This window comes from Cervus canadensis, chromosome 10, assembly GCF_019320065.1.
Source record: "Cervus canadensis isolate Bull #8, Minnesota chromosome 10, ASM1932006v1, whole genome shotgun sequence".
NCBI lineage: Eukaryota > Metazoa > Chordata > Mammalia > Artiodactyla > Cervidae > Cervus > Cervus canadensis.
The window spans coordinates 8669201-8687507 of record NC_057395.1 but is presented as its reverse complement, the minus strand read 5'-3'; the positions used below and the strand labels follow the sequence as shown (position 1 = coordinate 8687507).

Here is an 18307-nt window from a genome sequence, read left to right as displayed (position 1 = left end):
CAGTTTATTTATTCATTCATGTATTTGTTTGTATCAGTATGGGCTTGTGGATCTTGATAATTTGGGGATGGCTCACTTAGAACAGGAAACATCAAGATGGTGGAGTGGAGAACCCCATGAGCAGTATGAAAAGGTGAAAAGATAGGACCCTGAAAGATGAGCTCCCCAGGTCGGTAGGTGCCCAGTGTGCTGCCGGAGAAGAGCGGAGAAGTAGCTCCGGGAGGACTGCGGACACTGAACCCAAGTGGAAACAGTGCCAAGTTTTGGGTGTGTCTGGTGGTGGAAGTAAACTCCGACGCCATAAAGAACAACATGCACAGGAACCTGGAGCGTTAGGTCCCTGAATCAAGGTAAATTGGAAGTGGTAAAACAGGAGATGGCAAGAGAAAACATTGACATTTTAGGAATCAGTGAACTAAAATGGACCGGAATGGGCAAATTTAAATTTAGATGACCATTATATCTACTTCCATGGGCAAGAATCCCTTAGAAGAAAGAGAGTAGCCCTCTTGGTCAACAAGAGAGTGTAAAATGCAGTACTTGGGTACAGTCTGAAAAACGACAAAATGATCTCTGTTCGTTTCCAAGGCAAACCATTCAGTATCACAGTAATCCAAGTCTCTGCTCCAACCACTAATGCCAAAGAAGCTAAAGTTGACCGGTTCTATGAAGACCTACAAGACCTTCTAGAACACACCTTTTTATCATAGGGGTGAGTAAAAGTCACTCACTCATGTCCGACTCTTTGTGACCCCATGGAATATACAGTCCATGGAATTCTCCAGGCCAGAATACTAGAGTGGGTAGCCTTTCCCTTCTCCAGGGGATCTCCCCAATCCAGGGATCTAATCCAGGTCTCCTGCATTGCAGGCAGATTCTTTGCCAGCTGAGCCACTAGGGAAGCACAGAAATACTGGCATGGGCTATCCCTTCTCTAGCGGATCTTCCTGACTCAGGAATCAAACCCGGTCACCTGCATTGCAGGCAGATTCTTTACCAACTGAACTTTCAGGGAAGCCTCATCATTGGGGACTGTAATGCAAAGGTAAGAAGTCAAAAGATAACTGGAGTAACCGGAAAGTTTGCCTTGAGTACAAAATGTAGCAGGGCGAAGGCGAACAGAGTTTTGCCAAGAGAATGCACCAGTCATAGCAAACACCCTCTTCCAACAGCACAAGAGACAACTCTACACATGGACATGACCAGATGGTCAATACCAAAATCAGATTGATTGTATTCTTTGCAGGCGAAGATGGAGAAGCTCTATAGATGCTCCATATAGAAAAACCCTATATAGATGGAGAAGCTCTCAGCAAAAATAAGACTGGGAGCTGACTGTGGCTCAGATCATGAGCTCCTATTGCAAAATTCAGACTTAACAGAGTAGGGAAAACCACTAGGCCATTCAGGTATGACCTAAATAAAATCCTTTACGATTATACAGTGGACGTGACAAACAGATTCAAGGGATTGAATCTGATAGAGTACCTGAAGAACTATGGATGGAGGTTCATTGCATTGTACAGGAGGCGGTGCTCAAAACCATCCCTAAGAATAAGAAATGCAAAAAGGCAAAATGGTTGTCTGAGGAGACCTTACACATAGCTGAGAAAAGAAGAGAAGCAAAAGGCAAAGGAAAAAAGGAAACATAAATCCATCTGAATGCAGAGTTCTGAAGAATAGCAAGGAGGAACAAGAAAGCCTAAGTGAACAATGCAAAGAAATAGAGGAAAACAATGGAATGGGAAAGACTAGAGATCTCTTCAAGAAAATTGGCGATAAAGAGGGAACATTTCTTACAAAGATGAGTACAATAAAGAACAGAAATGGTATGGACCTAACAGAAGCAGAAGAGATTAAGAAGAGCAAAAGTACACAGAACTATACAAGAAAGATCTTAATGACCCAGGTAACCATGATGGTGTGATCACTCACCTAGAGCCAGACCTCATGGAGTGCGAAGTCAAGTGGGCCTTAGGAAGCATCACTGCAAACAAAACTAGTGGAGGTGATGGAATTCCAGCTAGGCTGTTTCAAATCCTAAAAGATAATGCTGTGAAAGTGCTGCACTCAGTATGCCAGCAAATTTGGAAAATTCTGCACAGTTGCACTCATTCCTCATGCTAGCAAGGGAATGTTCAAAATCCTGCAAGCAGTATGTGAGCCAAGAACTTCCAGATGTTTAAGCTGGATTTAGAAAAGGCAGAGGAACCAGCGATCAAATTGCCAACATCCTATGATTGTTGGATCATAGAAAAAGCAAGAGAATTACAGAAAAATGTCTGCTTCTGCTTCACTGACTATGCTAAAGCCTTTGACTGTGTGAATCACAATAAATTTGTGGGGAAAATTCTTAAAGAGATGGGAATACCAGACCACCTGACCTGCCTCCTGTGAAATGTTTATGCAGGTCAAGAAGCAAAAGTTAGAACCAGACCTGGAACAACAGACTGGTTCCAAATCGGGAAAGGAGTACATCAAGGCTGTATATTGTCACCCTACTTATTTAACTTACATGCTGAGTACATTGTGAAAAATGCTGGGCTGGCTGAAACACAAGCTAAGATTGCAGGGAGAAATATCAATAACCTCAGATATGCAGATGATATCACCCTTATGGTAGAAAGCGAAGAAGAACTAAAGAGTCCCTTGATGAAAATGAAAGAGGAGAGTGAAAAAGCTGGCTTAAAATTCAACATTCAAAAAACAAAGATTATCGCATCCGATCCCATCACTTCATGGCAACTAGATGGGGAAACAATGGAAACAATGACAGGCTTTATTTTGGGGGGCTCCAGAATCACTGCAAATGGCGACTGCAACCATGAAATTAAAAGACACTTGCTCCTTGGAAGAAAAGCTATGACCAACCTAGGCAGCATGTTGAAAGCAGAAACATTACTTTTCCGGCAAAGGTCCATCTAGTCAAAGCTGTGGTTTTTCCAGTAGTCATGTATGGATGTGAGAGTTCAACCATAAAGAAGCTGAGTGCCGAAGAATTGATGCTTTTGAACTCAGGGGGTGTTCGAGATGACTCTTGAGAGTCTCTTGGACTGCGAGGAGATCAAACCAGTTCATCCTAAAGGAAATCAGCCCTGAATATTCATTGGAAGGACTGATGCTGAAGCTGAAACTCCAATACTTTGGCTACCTGGTGGGAAGAGGTGACTCACTGGAAAAGACCCTGATGCTGGGAAAGATTGAAGGTGGTAGGAGAAGGGGACGACAGAGGACGAGATGGTTAGAAGGTATCACCAACTCAATGGACATGAGTTTGAGCAAACTCCGGGAGACGGTGAAGGACAGGGAAGCCTGGTGTATGCATTCCATGGGGTCGCAAAGAGTCAGACACGAGTGATCAACTCTGAACAAGCACCGCTTAGAATAGTTCTGTAGCAGCAGAGTACTGCTTGTTGAAAATCTCACTCTCCTTCAACTGTGTTCTTGCTGGTCACCCAAATATGTAGTACTTCTTTACCTCAAGTTATAAATGGGTGAGAAAAGGCAGTAAACACCATGAGTTTGGGCAAAAGCACTGACTTTCCAGCTGCAGAGGTCAAGGAATTAGTGCACTGGGTGCTTCTTCGAAGGGTAGGAAATTACTTTGCCACATGCAGTGGGCAGGGAGGGGGCAGGAAATGCTCAGGACTTGGTGATCTTTCTCACGGCTTGTAAAGTAGAGCAATGGTTTTATTTATTTATTTTTCCCCGAGAAACACTGTGCTCGGTGCAGTAAGGAATAGCTGTGGGTAATGCTGTGTGTTGTGACATCCACTTTCATGTCATCTGTGGCCAAGCATTGCAGAAGCCGTGCCTTCCTCAGTGGGGCAGTGGCTTCACATTGGTGTTGAAGGAGCCTCATGGGGCGGGGCCTTGATCTTCTGTGTGTGATTTATGTGATTTATGCTGCTTCTTTAAGTGGTGTTTGGAAAGAATGAGGGATTTGCTTAAAAGGAAAGTCTGCTGCTGGTCTCAGGGAACAAAGGGGCTGAGAGGGTCCTGAGAGTCCACACCCCACGTCCTTCTTCATGGGTTGCTCTTCCTGTTTGTGGCGAGGCACGGGGCTTTATGAAAGTGTGTGGCGGAGGATTCATCCGGCAGAGAGAAGGGGCAAGGGAGGGGGTTGGAGGCCAGGCAGGTGAGATAGGAGGCAGGGGTTTCTGAGTTAATGCTGGGAGCAGCGATAAGAGTGTAGAAAATGTGGTGAAAAGATTGTCAGAGTTTGGATTCAGGGGCAAGAGGTAAAGACAGATAGGTCAGTCTCAGGTTTCAAGATAAGAAAATGCTGTTTTGAAAACTTAGAATAGTGATGTCTGCCTGTGAGGCTCCTGTTCCATGTAAGTGGCTGTGCAGTAGGGAATTTCCAAGGATCCTCTCAAGGTTGGGCGAATCAGGGATGCGCAGTGAGGTTTGGAGAGGCCAGACCTCGGTGGTGACAGCAGTGTGTTCTCATTCTTTGGTGGGTGCTAACACCATCTGTTCTGTTCTTCTCCCAGAGTTTCCGGTTCGGTGTGGAGATAGCCTACGTGGGAGCTACCATCTTGGATGTCTGCAAGCGAGTGAGAAAGAAGACATTGGTTGGAGGCAACCATCAGAGTAAGGCTGCAGTTCCTTGTGTTTGTTACACAGATTAGCTTACCTCGTGGCCTGGATCTGCCCCAGAGTTTGTGCTCTCTCCCTCAAGGTGGCATCCGGGGTGACACGAAGGGGCAGGTGGCTCTTCTGTCCCGCACCAACGCCAACGTGTTTGACGAGGCCGTCCGGGTCACAGAGGGAGAGGTGCCTGCCCGGATTCACTTGATCGGGGTAGGAGTGTGTGTCTGTCCTCAGCTCTCACATGGAAACTTCACCCACACACAGAGCTGATGAAAGTGCCCCACGCACTCAGACTTATCCTGCACGTAGGAGTTGGGGTGACTGTCCCACATCTGCGCTGGGAGATGCTCCCCCCGGCTGTTCAGCTCCAGCGAGTCCTGTAAAGTAAGGCCCAGCAAGGACCACGGACCTTTTCCCCTGCTCTCTAAAAAAAGTGCATGCCCTTCTTGCCTGTATGCACACACAAAAGCTCATTGCATTTATGCTCTGGGTGCAGTTTGAGAGTCGGTTCCAAGAAGCCAGCTCATTTCACAATCCCACCTGTACATCCTCTTTACTTTGTCTTGTTAACAACAGTAACAAAGACAAAAAATGCAAAGATGCCCAAAATTTCACCAGCAAACTTTTTTCAGGGGATTAAATCGTTTGGATTGGACAGAATCATTGATATTTGGACACTTCTGCAGCCAGAGGAAGAACGGAAGAAACGTGAGTACTGCCTGGCCACGTGGTAAGCACAGGCACCCTGGTGTCGAGCGGGATGTGGACAGGAGCACTGCGTTGCTTGTCATCTGCCCTGGAGGAGCCGATGTGCTGCTTCTGGCAGTGGCGCGGTGCCTGAGGCCACCTGTTCTCAGAGGCAGTGACAGCTCTTCCCAGGCTCTGTTCTTGGGAGTCTCGATCTCTCTCTCACCTGCAGCCATCATCCTCACCCTCTTTCTGTTCCGTCTGCCTGACGACCTCGCACATGGTGATTTCCACCTGGGCCCTGTGTGATCGTCTCTAACACTTCCATAGCACGCTTGCTTTTTCATTACTGCATTATTTCAAATCCCCAACAAGCGGGGGTCTCAAGGGCAGGCCTCTTGACCCTGAACTTGATGCACAGGTCACTGTGCTGACTCACCCCGGCGCCCACGGCAGGTCATTGGTGCCGTCAGGCCTGGACCCAGGTCTCCAGCTCTGAGACCACTCATTTGTCTCGTGGTCCGTTAGGAATGTGGAACTGCCACCCCCGAGCATGGCTGTAGCTGTATCTCCCTGACGCACATGCACGTTCCCTCTAGGAAACCTCGTCATTAAAGACAAGTTCATCAGGAGGTGGGCACACAAAGAGGGCTTCAGCGGCTTCAAGCGGTACGTGACCGCGGCTGAGGACAAGGAGCTGGAAGCCAAGATCGCAGTCGTGGAGAAGTACAACATCCGCATTCCAGAGCTGGTGGCAAGGATAGAGCGGTGCCACATAGAGGACTTGGACTTCGCAGGTGAGGACGTGGGACGGAGGCAGCCTCTGGGCCTCTTGCCAGTGTGGACGTCACTGACCGGGGCGACCGCACCAGCCGAGGGGAGCTGGGCTGCCTTCCTCCCGCTCCCCTCTATTTCTGCTCTTCTTCCAGCTGGAAGAAGGGGCTCCTGAGCCCCAGCTCTGCCACCATGTGACCCTGGGCAAGCCCCTGCCCTCCCCTGGGCCTCTGTCCCCTCGTGTGCAGAAAGCAGGTGGCAGGTAGTAGCCATGAGCTCCGGACCGGACTCTGCTGTGTACCCAACCCCTGCAGTGGGTTTCTCATTCCCCTCATCTGTTTACTGTCTCCCTCCTCTTTCTTTTCAAACTGCGGTTCCCTCTCCTGCAGTGCTGCACCCAGGCGAGAAGATGCAGTCAGGGCAGCATACACTTTTCTCCCCTCTCCTGTCTCCCCCTGCCTGCCCCGGGCTGATGGTCGGCTGTGTTTCTGTGCAGAGTACATCTTGGGTACCGTGCACAAGGCCAAGGGCCTGGAGTTCGACACCGTGCACGTCCTGGATGATTTTGTGAAAGTGCCCTGTGCCAAGCACAACCTCGCACAGCTGCCCCACTTCAGAGTCGGTGAGCAGACGGAGTCCTCGCTGTGGGGCTGCCTTGCTTTTTCCGGGATGGTGTGGCCTCTTGGAAGGATCCTCCTAGAACAGAAAGGTCCTCCTGGTCCTAAATTTGTTATTCTTAGACTGGTTTTTAGAAGAACTGAGCTTCCAGGGCCTACCTCCGTCAGGCTTCTCCAAGGGCAGGTGTGCTTATCGCGTCTTGGTTTTTCCCCATCAGACAGAAGCTCTAAATCATAGTTTACCTACCCACCAGGGTGTTTTTTCTGTAATTTTTTTTTTATTAAAGAAGCCTGAGAATCTTAAAAGGCGTCAATATACACTATCATTTGTCTTCTTTTGTATCAGTTTATACTTGAGGCTACCTGTTAAACTCTAAGCATCAGTGCTGTTGATTTGAGGTTTAAGTCTTAGAATGAAACCATTTGATGTCTTCCTATAAACAGATAAAATCTCTCTCTTAGTCATGGAATCAAAATTTGGGTCATAGCCTGCATGGGCGAGCCCCAAATAGAAATACTAAAAATTCCTTATCTCTATCAAATATATTCCTAAAACAAGAGGAAGACATAGTGTTGAACATATATTGCTGTGGAGCGGGGAGACACAGTGGCCATAGAGAGATACCAGCTGCTCTGTCTTGAGGAAGTGAAGTTTATTTAATAATGTAATAGAGTGTGGCCACACGCAGCCCTGAGCACGAGACGATCGCTGTGCCTTACGATTACTGCCGGACTGTTAGTAGTCCTGCTCTCTCATTGGTTGGCGCCGCAGTGGCCCCTCCCACAGGCAGCCAGCTGTCAGGGAGCGACTTTTAGCGGTCCATTCAGCCAGCTGTCAGCAGAGTGGTGGTCATCAGGAGGAGAGTGAGGTAAGAGGCCGAGCCTGGCTTTCTCCCTGGGGCCCTTCAGCTCACCCGGCCCAGGGAACAGGCTGGGGGCCTTGTCCTGCAGGGCTCCAGAGCCTTCACCAGGACTGCACCCTGACTGGGCCCACACCTTGAGGTGGTGACCCGGTCCCTGATCCCCGCCTCTGAGACCTCACGGCCGCGGCTGTCTGCGTGTGTCACGGTCTGTGGGGCCTGCCCCCACCGTACTGGCAGCCTGCGGAGGCAGAGGGCCGTTAGGACCTGGGTGCCCAGCTCCCTCAGCGATGGCAGCTGGTCGGGGTCTGGAGGCCTGGCCCTGAGGGAGCTGCCAGCCGAGATTTGCCTCCTGTCAGCCAGGACCAGACCTTAGAGGGTGACGGTTTTGCCTGGGGACTGTGTCCTTTCTTGTCAGAACAGAGCATATTATTCAGTTGGTGGAGGTTTACAGGACCATCGTTCCCTGACCATGACCTGACCTCAGGAACACAGGCTCTGCCACCAAGATGTTTGCAACAACTCACTCCCCCCTCCCTTCCCTTCCCTAGAAAAGGGCTTTGCTGAGAGTTCTCGGGGAGTTTGGGCTGTTTAGGGCACAAGCCATCCAACTCCTTGCGGGGCCCTGCATTAAACCCTTCTCTGCTCCAAAGTTCAGTGCCGTGGTGTTTGGCCTCATCCTGTGCCCACCCTTCTAAGGCAGATGGCACAGCTCTTCATGTGTTCCCAGACCCCCACCCCTTGAGAAGGGCTTCTATGTGCAGGCAACTGACAGGGCGGAAACCACACGAGCCCATCCAGACTGGCTGAGGGAGAGGGACGGCGTGTGGGGGGAAGAGCATAGCCCCGAGACAGGAGGCTCAGCTGCCCCAAGACCCTTGTGCGGCTGTGGCTGAGGCCTGTCGGTCCAGGGACTTCACCTCCATCAGCCTGATTTCTGCCAGCCTCCTGGTTGCCTTGACGATGCACCAGGCACGTCACTGGTGACCATGCACCAGGTGCTGGGTGACCAGTGAATAAGCCCCCAGGACTTGCCAGAGGCAGCACAAACAGGAACTCAAGGTCCTGTGCCCCTTGTCTTGTAGGGTTTTGTTTGTTTCTGGAGTTGGTGTTTGTAGGAAAGCTTTGTTTATGAAGCCAACAGATCTTTAGGGGTTTTTGCTGGGTGGGTGGGGAGTAGTAAACGTTTAGATGAGAACGTAAACTTTCATAAGCAGGCTGTGTGTTGATATATTTTTTTCCCTTTTCTTTCTTTAGAGTCGTTTTCTGAGGATGAGTGGAATTTACTGTATGTAGCTGTAACTCGTGCCAAAAAGCAGCTCATCATGACCAAATCTCTGGAGAACATTTTGACTTTGGCTGGGGTAAGCACAGACGGTTGTTTGCTGACTCCTGCTTTATAGATAAGCCTGGCATTTCTTAGTCTCTAAACCAGTACCCCAGAGAGTGAAGTAGGAGAGTAAATTTTATGTACAAATAATCTCTATCTGTTGTGTGAGGTTCTGTATGAACTTTGATCTTATGTTTTCTTAGAACCTGCAGCGTGGTTTTCTTGTAGAACCTGTGTTATGGTAGTGGTTAGATCTGTAACAGAAGCATATTATCACTGGCAACTGATAACAGATGGCTTGTAGAGTACTGATACTATTTCACAACATGGGTTACTTGAAGAAATCTGAAACATTTTAATGTTGAGACAATGATATATTGCAGTCCTACATCTGCCTGTGTTTGGAGTCCATGTCTCTGAAACAACGGGGACTTTCTTTCATATCCACAGCCCCCGTTATTGTATCTTATAACATTTATGGTGATTCCATATGACCTCTACCACTCAATCTATAATCATAATTTTATGATTATCTCAGAAATGTCTTTTTACAGCTGATTCATTCAGATCAGGACCCAAACAGACATTTGGTTATTAGGTCTCTTGAAAGTGAAAGTGAAAATTAAGTCGCTCAGTCATGTCTGACTCTTCGCGACCCTGTGGACTATAGCCCACCAGGCTCCTCCATCCATGGGATTCTCCAGGCAAGAATACTGGAGTGGGTTGCCATTTCCTTCTCTAGAGGATCTTCCCGACCCAGGGATCGAACCCAGGTCTCCCGCACTGCAGGCAGACGCTTTAACCTCTGAGCCACCAGGGAAGATCTCTTAAGCTGCTTTATTTAGAGCAGCCCAGGACCCCTCCCTCATCCCTGACGCTTCTGACTTTTTGTGGAAACTGCGTCAGTTGTTCCCCAGAGCGTCCTCTGTTCTGCGTTTGTTCTGCTGTCGCCTGCCATCACGGAAAGTCACCTGAGGGGCATGACTGAGTTGGGGTCTAACTGTGCTGGCAGGAACCCTCCACGGTGCGGGGGCAGCAGGCTTCCCTCTGTGCTGTATCCCGTCAGGAGGCATTGGTTTCCGATTCTCTCCCTCTTACTGATGCTCAAACTGTTCACCTTTTTAGCAGACAGAGCTAGGAAATCCATATTTTTGATACTGATCCTTTCAATTCCAGTTTCTAATTTAAACTTCTTGTTAAATGCAACACAGATACATAAAATAGACATGCAGGTGCAACTAGCAGGAGGTGGGCTGCCCTCTGGCTGTGCTGTTGGGAACTGGTGGCCAATTGCATTTATAATCCTTGTCATTTGTGGTTCTCCAGCCCAGTCCTTTAAGGATTTTTACTTTTTTATACAGTACACACTCTACTTTCTTTTACATTTGAATCTTTTCTCTTACACTGAAAATCTTGGTTCTGAACCGTATTTATTAATTACTTACTTACATTATTCTCTGTGTAAAAGTTTTCAAGTAGTGCCAATATTACTGTTGACAGAATACTGTGTGGAATTAAAGATTTCCTAACAGCTCTCTCTCTCAATATTCCACTGAAGATGTGTAGTCAGAGTACAGTGTTTTGAAGTACCATGCTTGAAATGAGTCTTTTCCCCTCTGTGTGACTGTGTCACCAGTTTAAGCGCAGGTAGACATATTTGTTTATCTGCAGCCCCTACAGGGATTGCTGTCCTTCTTCATTATCTTTTTTGAATGTGTAAAGTTTATGTATTCTGAAATCAGAACTTTGTAACAGGGAAGAACTGTTACAAGAACTCTGAGAAGTCTTGTTCCCTCCCTAGCTCCTGTAGACATTTATCTTCTTCCATCATTGATAGCTAGTTTTTAAAAATTAGTTTTTGATATTTCCTTTTGCAGATATCAACTAATATGTATAGATGTATTTTTTAATTCTTCTTTTCCATGAAATGTAGCATTCTATAATATTCTTACCTCATTTTTTATCAGTTTCTAAAGCTTTTTCTCCTCCTTTTTACAGCTGAGTATTATTCACTGCATCCATCTGACATGATTTATATAGTGCCTCACCCATGGATGTTGGATGTTTTCCAGTCTTTTACTTTTAATACTTTTGCCACCATTCATGATCTTAGGCACAAATCATTTTCTGTTTTAGCTAATACATCTTGGGGATACAATTCTACAGTCAGAATTTGTGGGTAAAGGATAATGAATGTATCACTTTTCTAGGTATTGCCATATTCATCACAGGAATTGTATGTCTTGGAGTCCCACAAGTTTTATGTTAAGAGTCTAGCAGACTTTTTAAAGCTAACTGGAAGCATGTCAGTTGCTCATGCACATATTTTATAGGGAAAATGAGCTTTCTCCAAGGAAAAAAGAACATGGACTCTGGAGAAGTACTTCCTTCTCACTAAGGCTGGTTAGGAGACATCTGTTGGTCCAGGGGCTCCAAGGAGGCCCCGAAAGTATAGCCGTTTGTGTGACCAGATGACTCTTAGTCTGAAGGACCTTGCGTGAGGAAAGGACTTCTGCTTTTTCTCTGTTGTGGCTTATGAATCCATGTGGGAGCATCCTGTTTCAGACATGGTGAAGTCCACCCTGGTCAGCAGTTAGTTGTTCACACACACTGGCGGGAACACAAGCGTCTGTATATTTTCTGTTCTTTCCTGTAGCAGGTAGGCAGACCCTGAAAGACAGAAAAACCATATAAATCAGAACCTTAGACCTGGATTTTGCAAAAAAAAAAAAAAAAAAGTTGGATAAATAGCTAGTTGTAATTTAAAAAAACCCATGAAATCATAATTGTTTTGTCAGCAAGCAGTTTGAGGTCTTTCTGGTGTGCCAGACCCTGGTTACCCTCCTCTGTGGCAGCAGCAGACCAGACCCTGGTCCCTGTTCTCGTGGCATCTCCCATCTGGGAGAGTGCTGGCATTTCTCGGGTGTCCACTATGTGCAGACGACGCACACCTGGCACATGCTATTGTGCATCTTCCTCACAACCGCCAGCTGACCTGGGTGCTGGGTCTGTGCCTTTGGCAGGTAGAGCAGCAGAAGCTCAGAGCCTGCTCACGAGAACAGCCAAGGGCTCGGGGAAATGGGCATGGGCAGGGTTTTGAAGCTCATGGGCTATGAAGAGAACATGCAGATCATTTTTAATGACTCAGAGACAGGTCAGCCTCAGATAAAATCCAAAAGTAGTCCTAAAATATTGTAGCCAATAGTTTCACATGTTTGTCCATTAAACCTTTTTTTTTCAACCAGTCATTTTAGTCAGAATGCAGCTGGACTGGGTCCCGCTGTGTGTGTTCTTTTGGAGCTGGCGTTACGTGCAGGGAAAAGGCAGAGAAACAAGGGAAGCTGCTGTGGTCCCTGCTTTTCTCATCTTGGGACTCATATGATGTCCTAGAGTGTTGGACGTCCAGGTAGAAAATTGCAGAGGCACTGCAGTGACACCCTTGCTTTCTCCTTCCCAGGAATACTTCTTGCAGGCGGAGCTGACGAGTAACGTGCTGAAGACAGGCGTGGTGCGCTGCTGCGTGGGCCAATGCAGCAACGCCATCCCTGTGGACGCCGTGCTCACCATGCGCAAGCTGCCTATCACTTACGTACGTGTCTCGGCCACTGCCTCTGCCCTTGCCAGGGTTTAGCTCAGTCGTCTGAGCTTTGTCACTGGGCAGCCTATCCAGGCCATGGGTGAGGGAGCTGAAGGGGAAGCTTGTCTGATCCTTCCACGAGGAGGTCTAGAGGTGCCCTGTGGACCTCAGTGTCACAGACACTGGACCCCATGGGGCCAAGCCAGGTGGCAGTCTGGGAGGCGGGCTGGTGCAGACGCTCAGGTGAGGACTATTTCCTAGGGGCCCAGCTAGCTTTTTCCTGGCCTTTTCATCTCGTGCCTTAATACGCCCTGGGAACTTGATATAGCAGAGTCTACCTTGGATGCTTTGCTGGGGGAGGTGTGACCTCAGGGCCACACAGCAGGTCTGAAAGCATCAGCGTCTGATGGAGGGGGGGGTCACACTTCTTGGTGGAAAACACTTGTCCTCCAACTGTCCCCCTCCCCTCCTTTCCTTACCCCACCCTGCAGAGCAACAGGAAGGAGAACAAGGGTGGGTACCTGTGCCACTCGTGTGTGGAGCAGCGCATTGGGCCGCTGGCCTTCCTGACCGCCTCCCCCGAGCAGGTGCGCGCCATGGACCGCACAGTGGAGAATGTTGTGCTGCCCCGGCACGAGGCCCTGCTCTTCCTCGTCTTCTGAGCGTGGGCCCTGCTCTCCTCCCACCGGGATGCCCGGGGGGCTCCTGCCCCTGCAGACGCCAGCATGGGGGGCCCCCTCCCTGAGGCCAGCCTTGCTCACAGAGCATTTTCCAAGGATGATGATGGCTGCCAGAGTTGGACCTGCTTTGTCTTCACCCCTGGAGGTAGCCAGACCCTGCCGCCCCTCCTCCACGTCAGCGGGCCAGGAACGTGGGGGATGGTCTTTTGATAAAAAAAAAAAAAAAATTTTATGTATTTAAACTTTTATTACAAGGTCTCAATTAAACAGGCATTGTAGCACTGGCATTCCACCGTGTGAGGCCCCTGCCTTCACCCCCGCTGTTCCTGGACTTTTCTCCGTTTCTCCGCTTACTGTTGTCACAGCTCTGTGACTGTTCACATCACGCGCTGAGCAGAGCAGGAGGCTTTGTGTCCAGGGTGACAACTGGCACATCAGAAGCAAGGTTTTTCATGCTCTGGGGAGTCACGCACATGTGAGACCCAGGGTGCGCCTTGTCATCGTGGGGCTCACAGCCTGAGCAGGGAGGCAGCACGACACATGACAAGGGCAGTGACCCTAGCCAGACGTCTCGCATCCCTGCAGGTAGAACAGAAGACCAGAGCCCGAGAGAGGGGCGAGGCCGGCCAGCCACCACGCGGACACACGCACTGGTTCCTGGTCGGGTGCTGGGGGTGTCAGCGGTAAAGCCGTTCTCACAGGAATGTGGCTGAGCCACACGTGGATCCGGTGTTTTCACACTTTCGCCATGCAGCACATCAGGGATGCAGGCGGCAGGTGGGGCGCTCCCGGAGCTCCCCGGCTCTGGTGTCTGAGCCCAGGCCGCTGAGTGGGGAGCGGATTTCTCGCCCTGTGCGGCGCCCCCCGTCTCTCCCCCATCGGGCCTCTAGTGGAGCTTAGCGAGCCAGCAGGCCGGTGAGGAAAGCAAGGGTGCTGGCGGACGGGGTGGCCGTGTGGAGAGGGTGAGGGCTGCGTTAACATCTGCACGGGGAGGAGGATTCACACGGTGGGCCCTGAGCACAGCTGGGGCGGACGTCCTCACCCCCCTGCCGTGTTCCTGGCCCAGCCTCGCTTGGTGCTCCTGGATCACTCGGAACAAAGCAGCGAGTGGGAGGGGGTGGTTTGGATTTGCCGGGCACAGTGTTCAGAGTCGTTCAGTAGAAGGATTTGGGGAGGGGATGGCTAGGGAGGGGCCCACGAACACATTTTCTGGAAGTCTGGTTTTGCTCACTGGAGAGGAAGGCACTTGGGATTGTTGGAGGAGTAGATACTAGGCCTCCACTGAGCACATGTTGGACAGGCCTGACCATGGGTGTCTGGAATCACATGCAGTCCTGACTCGGAGAGGGCAGTGAGGGGAGTGTGATGCTGTGTGGGGGGTTTGGGGGGGCATCCAGAGCTGGAACCGCACTGCTGCTCTGGGGCCTGAGAGGCGTCCATCAGAGAGGACGGCGGGGGACCACCAGAATGGGTGGGTTTAGTATCGGAGTGAGTGGCTAGCTACCTACTAAAGAAGGAGAGAAACTTTTAGAAAGAAGGAGCAAATTTGTTTGTGGTCATGGTGCCACAGTAAAACATCAGCGTTAGTATTTTGGTACTTATTTAAAAATAATAGGATCCAGGAATTGATACTGGTACTTTATTTTTTAAGTGTTATATAAGAATTTCTAAAATGTCAGTGAAATCAAATAGTTGATGTGTTTGAAATAGAAAACTAATTTTTAAATACACAGTAAAAATAGAAATGTTATTTATTTTAGTTTCTTAAGGAAATCAGTAATCAGTTTATTAAGATAGAAATTCCTATATAAAATTTATAGTTTTGTTAAATATACTTATAAAGTTAATTATATTCTATTTATTTTTATTACAGATTTTTTATTGAAGTATAGTTGATTTGCAATATTATATTAGTTTCAGGCGTACAACATAATAATTTAATATTTTTATAGATTACACTCCATTTAAAGTTATTAAAAATGGTTATATTTCCCTGTGCTGTACAATATATCTTTGTTGCTTATTTACTTTATACATAATAGTTTGCATCTTCTAATCCCACACCCATGTGTATAAGTGTTAAATATCCATTATCATTTTAATATGAGTGGTTAGATGAAAACAATAAAAGTGTTATTCAAAAATATAAACTAAGCACTACATGGAAATGAAAATCTTTTAGATCCTTTATAAAGGTTAGTCTTTAAATCATGGGGCTTCCCTGATTTCATTTAGTTGTGAATGTATTTTTGTGCACATTTTCTGTAGAGATTTGTTTTATTTTTACACCACATAAATTGGGAGAATAAGGAAAATAATTATAAGCTAGTTCCAGATATTTTTCTTTGGTTCATTCATTTTTAAGTAACCCCTTTTCATTGGTAACTTAGATGAGATCTTTTTTCAATTGTTTAAGAATGTGCAGTCTGCTAATACCAAGTTCTAGTTTTTTATTTCAAAGTTAGGATTTCTGATTTGTCTCCATCTTCTTTGATTTTATCATGTGTATAGAGGTTCTGATGCAGAATTACCCATATAAAAACAAATTCTGTTATGTCATATTCCATTTGTTTAGAAGTTATTGGAAATAAAAATTATTCTTGAAATAGAAGTGTTAAAATATCATAGTGCATGTAGATTATGCATTACTTTGTCCTTTCATATAATTATGCTCAAGGTATATTTCAGATTTTGGATTTTTTTAAAAACTAGGTGATAGCATTTGACCAACCTAAAGTATTGGTACAGAGAAATTTTAAAATATCACAGAATATCAGCACCTGAAATTGCAGTCACTAAAGGTATGACCTGTAGGAAATGTTTGGAGAGATGAGACATGTTTGGCTGGGGAGTGTGCAGTAGGAACACACCAGTGAGGGGCCAGGTCACCAAGGGCCCTGCACGTGAAGGAGTTTGGGTGGTGTCCTCAAAAGTTATGAGAAGTCAGTGAGAAGCTGTGAGACATTAGGTTTTCTTTTCAGGAAGAGCATTCCAGTTGTAGATTGGGGGATGTTTTGAGAAGGTCAGCTCAGTTAAGAGGCTCAGAGTTATGATCTCAGCTAGAAATGCCATCTGCTGGGCTGGACCAGCACAGGCGAAGGGGTCCAGTGAGGTGGGGCTGTCCTCTAGTGAGTGGTCCTCAGAGTGTGGCCCCCAGCTGAGCAGTGTCACATCCCCTGGGACCTTGATATAAATGCACATTCTGTTCTTCACCCACATCTGCTGGGTCAGAACTTGTGAGACTGAGGCCAGCAGTTAGTACTCTTTTATTATTATTACTTTTTATTAGGATGTCTTTGCTTTACAGTGCTGTTCGTTTCTGCTCTACAGTAGTGTAAATCAGTTATAATATATATACATGCATCCCCTCTCTTTTGGGTTTCCTTCCCATTTACATCATCATAGAGTATTGAGTACAGTTCCCTGTGCTTAGTTATCAGTTTTATACATAGTACTGTATATACATCCATCCCTATCTCCCAGTTCATCCTATTCCCCTCTTCCCCACTAGGTACCCATATGTTTGTTCTCTGCGTCTGTCTCTTCATTTCTACTTTGCAAATAAATTCATCTGTACCATTTTTCTAGATTCCACATATGAGTGATATTTGTTTTACTCTTTCTGACTTTCTTCATTCTTTATGACAACCTCTAGGTCCATCCCCATCTCTGCAAATGGCACAGTTTTGTTCCTTTTTGCAGCTGAATAATCCATTGTATATATGTACCACATCTTATTTATCCATTCATCTGTTGAGGGACATTTGGTTGATGTTGATGCTTAACAAGCCCTACAAGTGATTCTGACGTGCACTGAGTTCTGAGAACTTCTGCTCTCGGGATTAAAGAGGTCGAATCAGCAGGACTTAGGGCTTCATCGGGGGTAGTAAGTCGCTGGTAGGAATCCCGACAGGACCCCTGGGTTTCTGGCTTGTTTGCAGTGTGGGTGAGGGTACCCTTCATTGGGGCAGAGAACACGGGGTGTAGTAGGTTTGTGTAAAAACAATGATGGACTTGGTTTTGACTTGTCAAGTTTGGGTGCTTATAAGAAACCCAAGTAGGTTTGCTGGTGGGGACATGGGTCTGTAGGTCAGCAGACTGGCATGGACCGGAAGCAGTTTAGAGTTGTCGTGTGTAAGTGGCGGGTGAGGAAGACCAGCATGAGGGTTTCGACGAGCCCACTCCACCATAGTGTCCAGAAAGGAAAGAGCAGAGGAACACCCCAGGCTTGAGCTGAGAAAGGAAGAGCATTCTCTGAAGGAGGCAACAGCCAGTTCCCAAAGATGGAGTTGCTGCTGAATTGAGGAGAGGAAGGGGTTTAAGTGGAAGTGGCTTCAGCGTCCAGCATTGCCCGAACCAGCAGGGGTGGGGAATAAAGTTGCAAAGACAGAGGCGATGTTAGCATGGTCAGTTCAGTGAGGCCAGGAGCTGAATCGTGGGGGCTAACATCAGTGGGGCCTTTAGGTAAATGGACATGATCATGGACCAATCATATGTGTACTTTGGTTGCTTCCTGAAGCTATACTTCAGGGACAGCAAATAGGATGCTTTTTAAAAGGCGTAAACCTGTTCAGACAAAGACAACAGGGAGAAAGTGAGGTTGGGAAGCCGATAAGTGAGTGATGACTGACAGCTCCCCAGGCCCTAGAACTCTGACAGGGGGCGGGACTCGATGGTGCTGGGACCACGGGAATTAGGAGTAAAGGTGGAGCAGGAACAGTGGAAGAGAGTTTGAATAAAAGCCAGTTACATCCTCATGTTCTTGCTGTCCTGTGAAAGTGGGCAACGTCTCCTCCTCAACCCTGGCGGAATCCAGAGCTTTGGTCTCTGGGGAGGATGAAACAGGAGGATCTCCTGAGAGAGACCAGGCATAGCTGAGGACCAGGGCCACGGTGGACACAGGCCATCATCTTCACAAGCTCAGGCAGCTGCAGCAGACAACTTGTAACCTACAGGCTCCAACTCCTCCCAGCTCTGGCAGCCGGGAGTGTGAGGGGAAGGCACCGGCAGTTGTGTTGCCTGTTGAGCACCTGCTTCCTAGTTCACAGCATCTTCTCACTGTGTCCTCACCTGAGGAAGGAGCAGGGAGCTCTCGGGTCTGTTCCCAGCACACTGATCCCATCCTGAGGGCTCCACCCCATGACCTCATCACCCGCAAAGGGCCCATCTCCTGACACCATCCCCTT

The 18307-nt window shown here is 47.7% G+C and overlaps 1 protein-coding gene across 5 annotated transcripts in view; it reads left to right on the top strand.

Annotated features, from left to right (window-relative positions):
* FBH1 (F-box DNA helicase 1) overlaps positions 1-13408 on the top strand; it is a 38150-nt gene extending 24742 nt beyond the window's left edge. For 4 of the 5 annotated variants that reach the window (XM_043479229.1, XM_043479231.1, XM_043479227.1 and 1 more), the window contains 8 exons: positions 4497-4596; positions 4685-4806; positions 5229-5304; positions 5883-6080; positions 6554-6679; positions 8792-8898; positions 12322-12453; positions 12933-13408. In XM_043479229.1, coding sequence (XP_043335164.1) covers positions 4497-4596; positions 4685-4806; positions 5229-5304; positions 5883-6080; positions 6554-6679; positions 8792-8898; positions 12322-12453; positions 12933-13103 — 1032 coding nt within the window. In that variant the 3' untranslated portion in view covers positions 13104-13408. The remainder of the gene's footprint in view (positions 1-4496; positions 4597-4684; positions 4807-5228; positions 5305-5882; positions 6081-6553; positions 6680-8791; positions 8899-12321; positions 12454-12932) is intronic. The other variant, XM_043479228.1, reaches the window with a different exon arrangement.
* The last annotated feature ends 4899 nt before the right edge of the window (positions 13409-18307 follow it).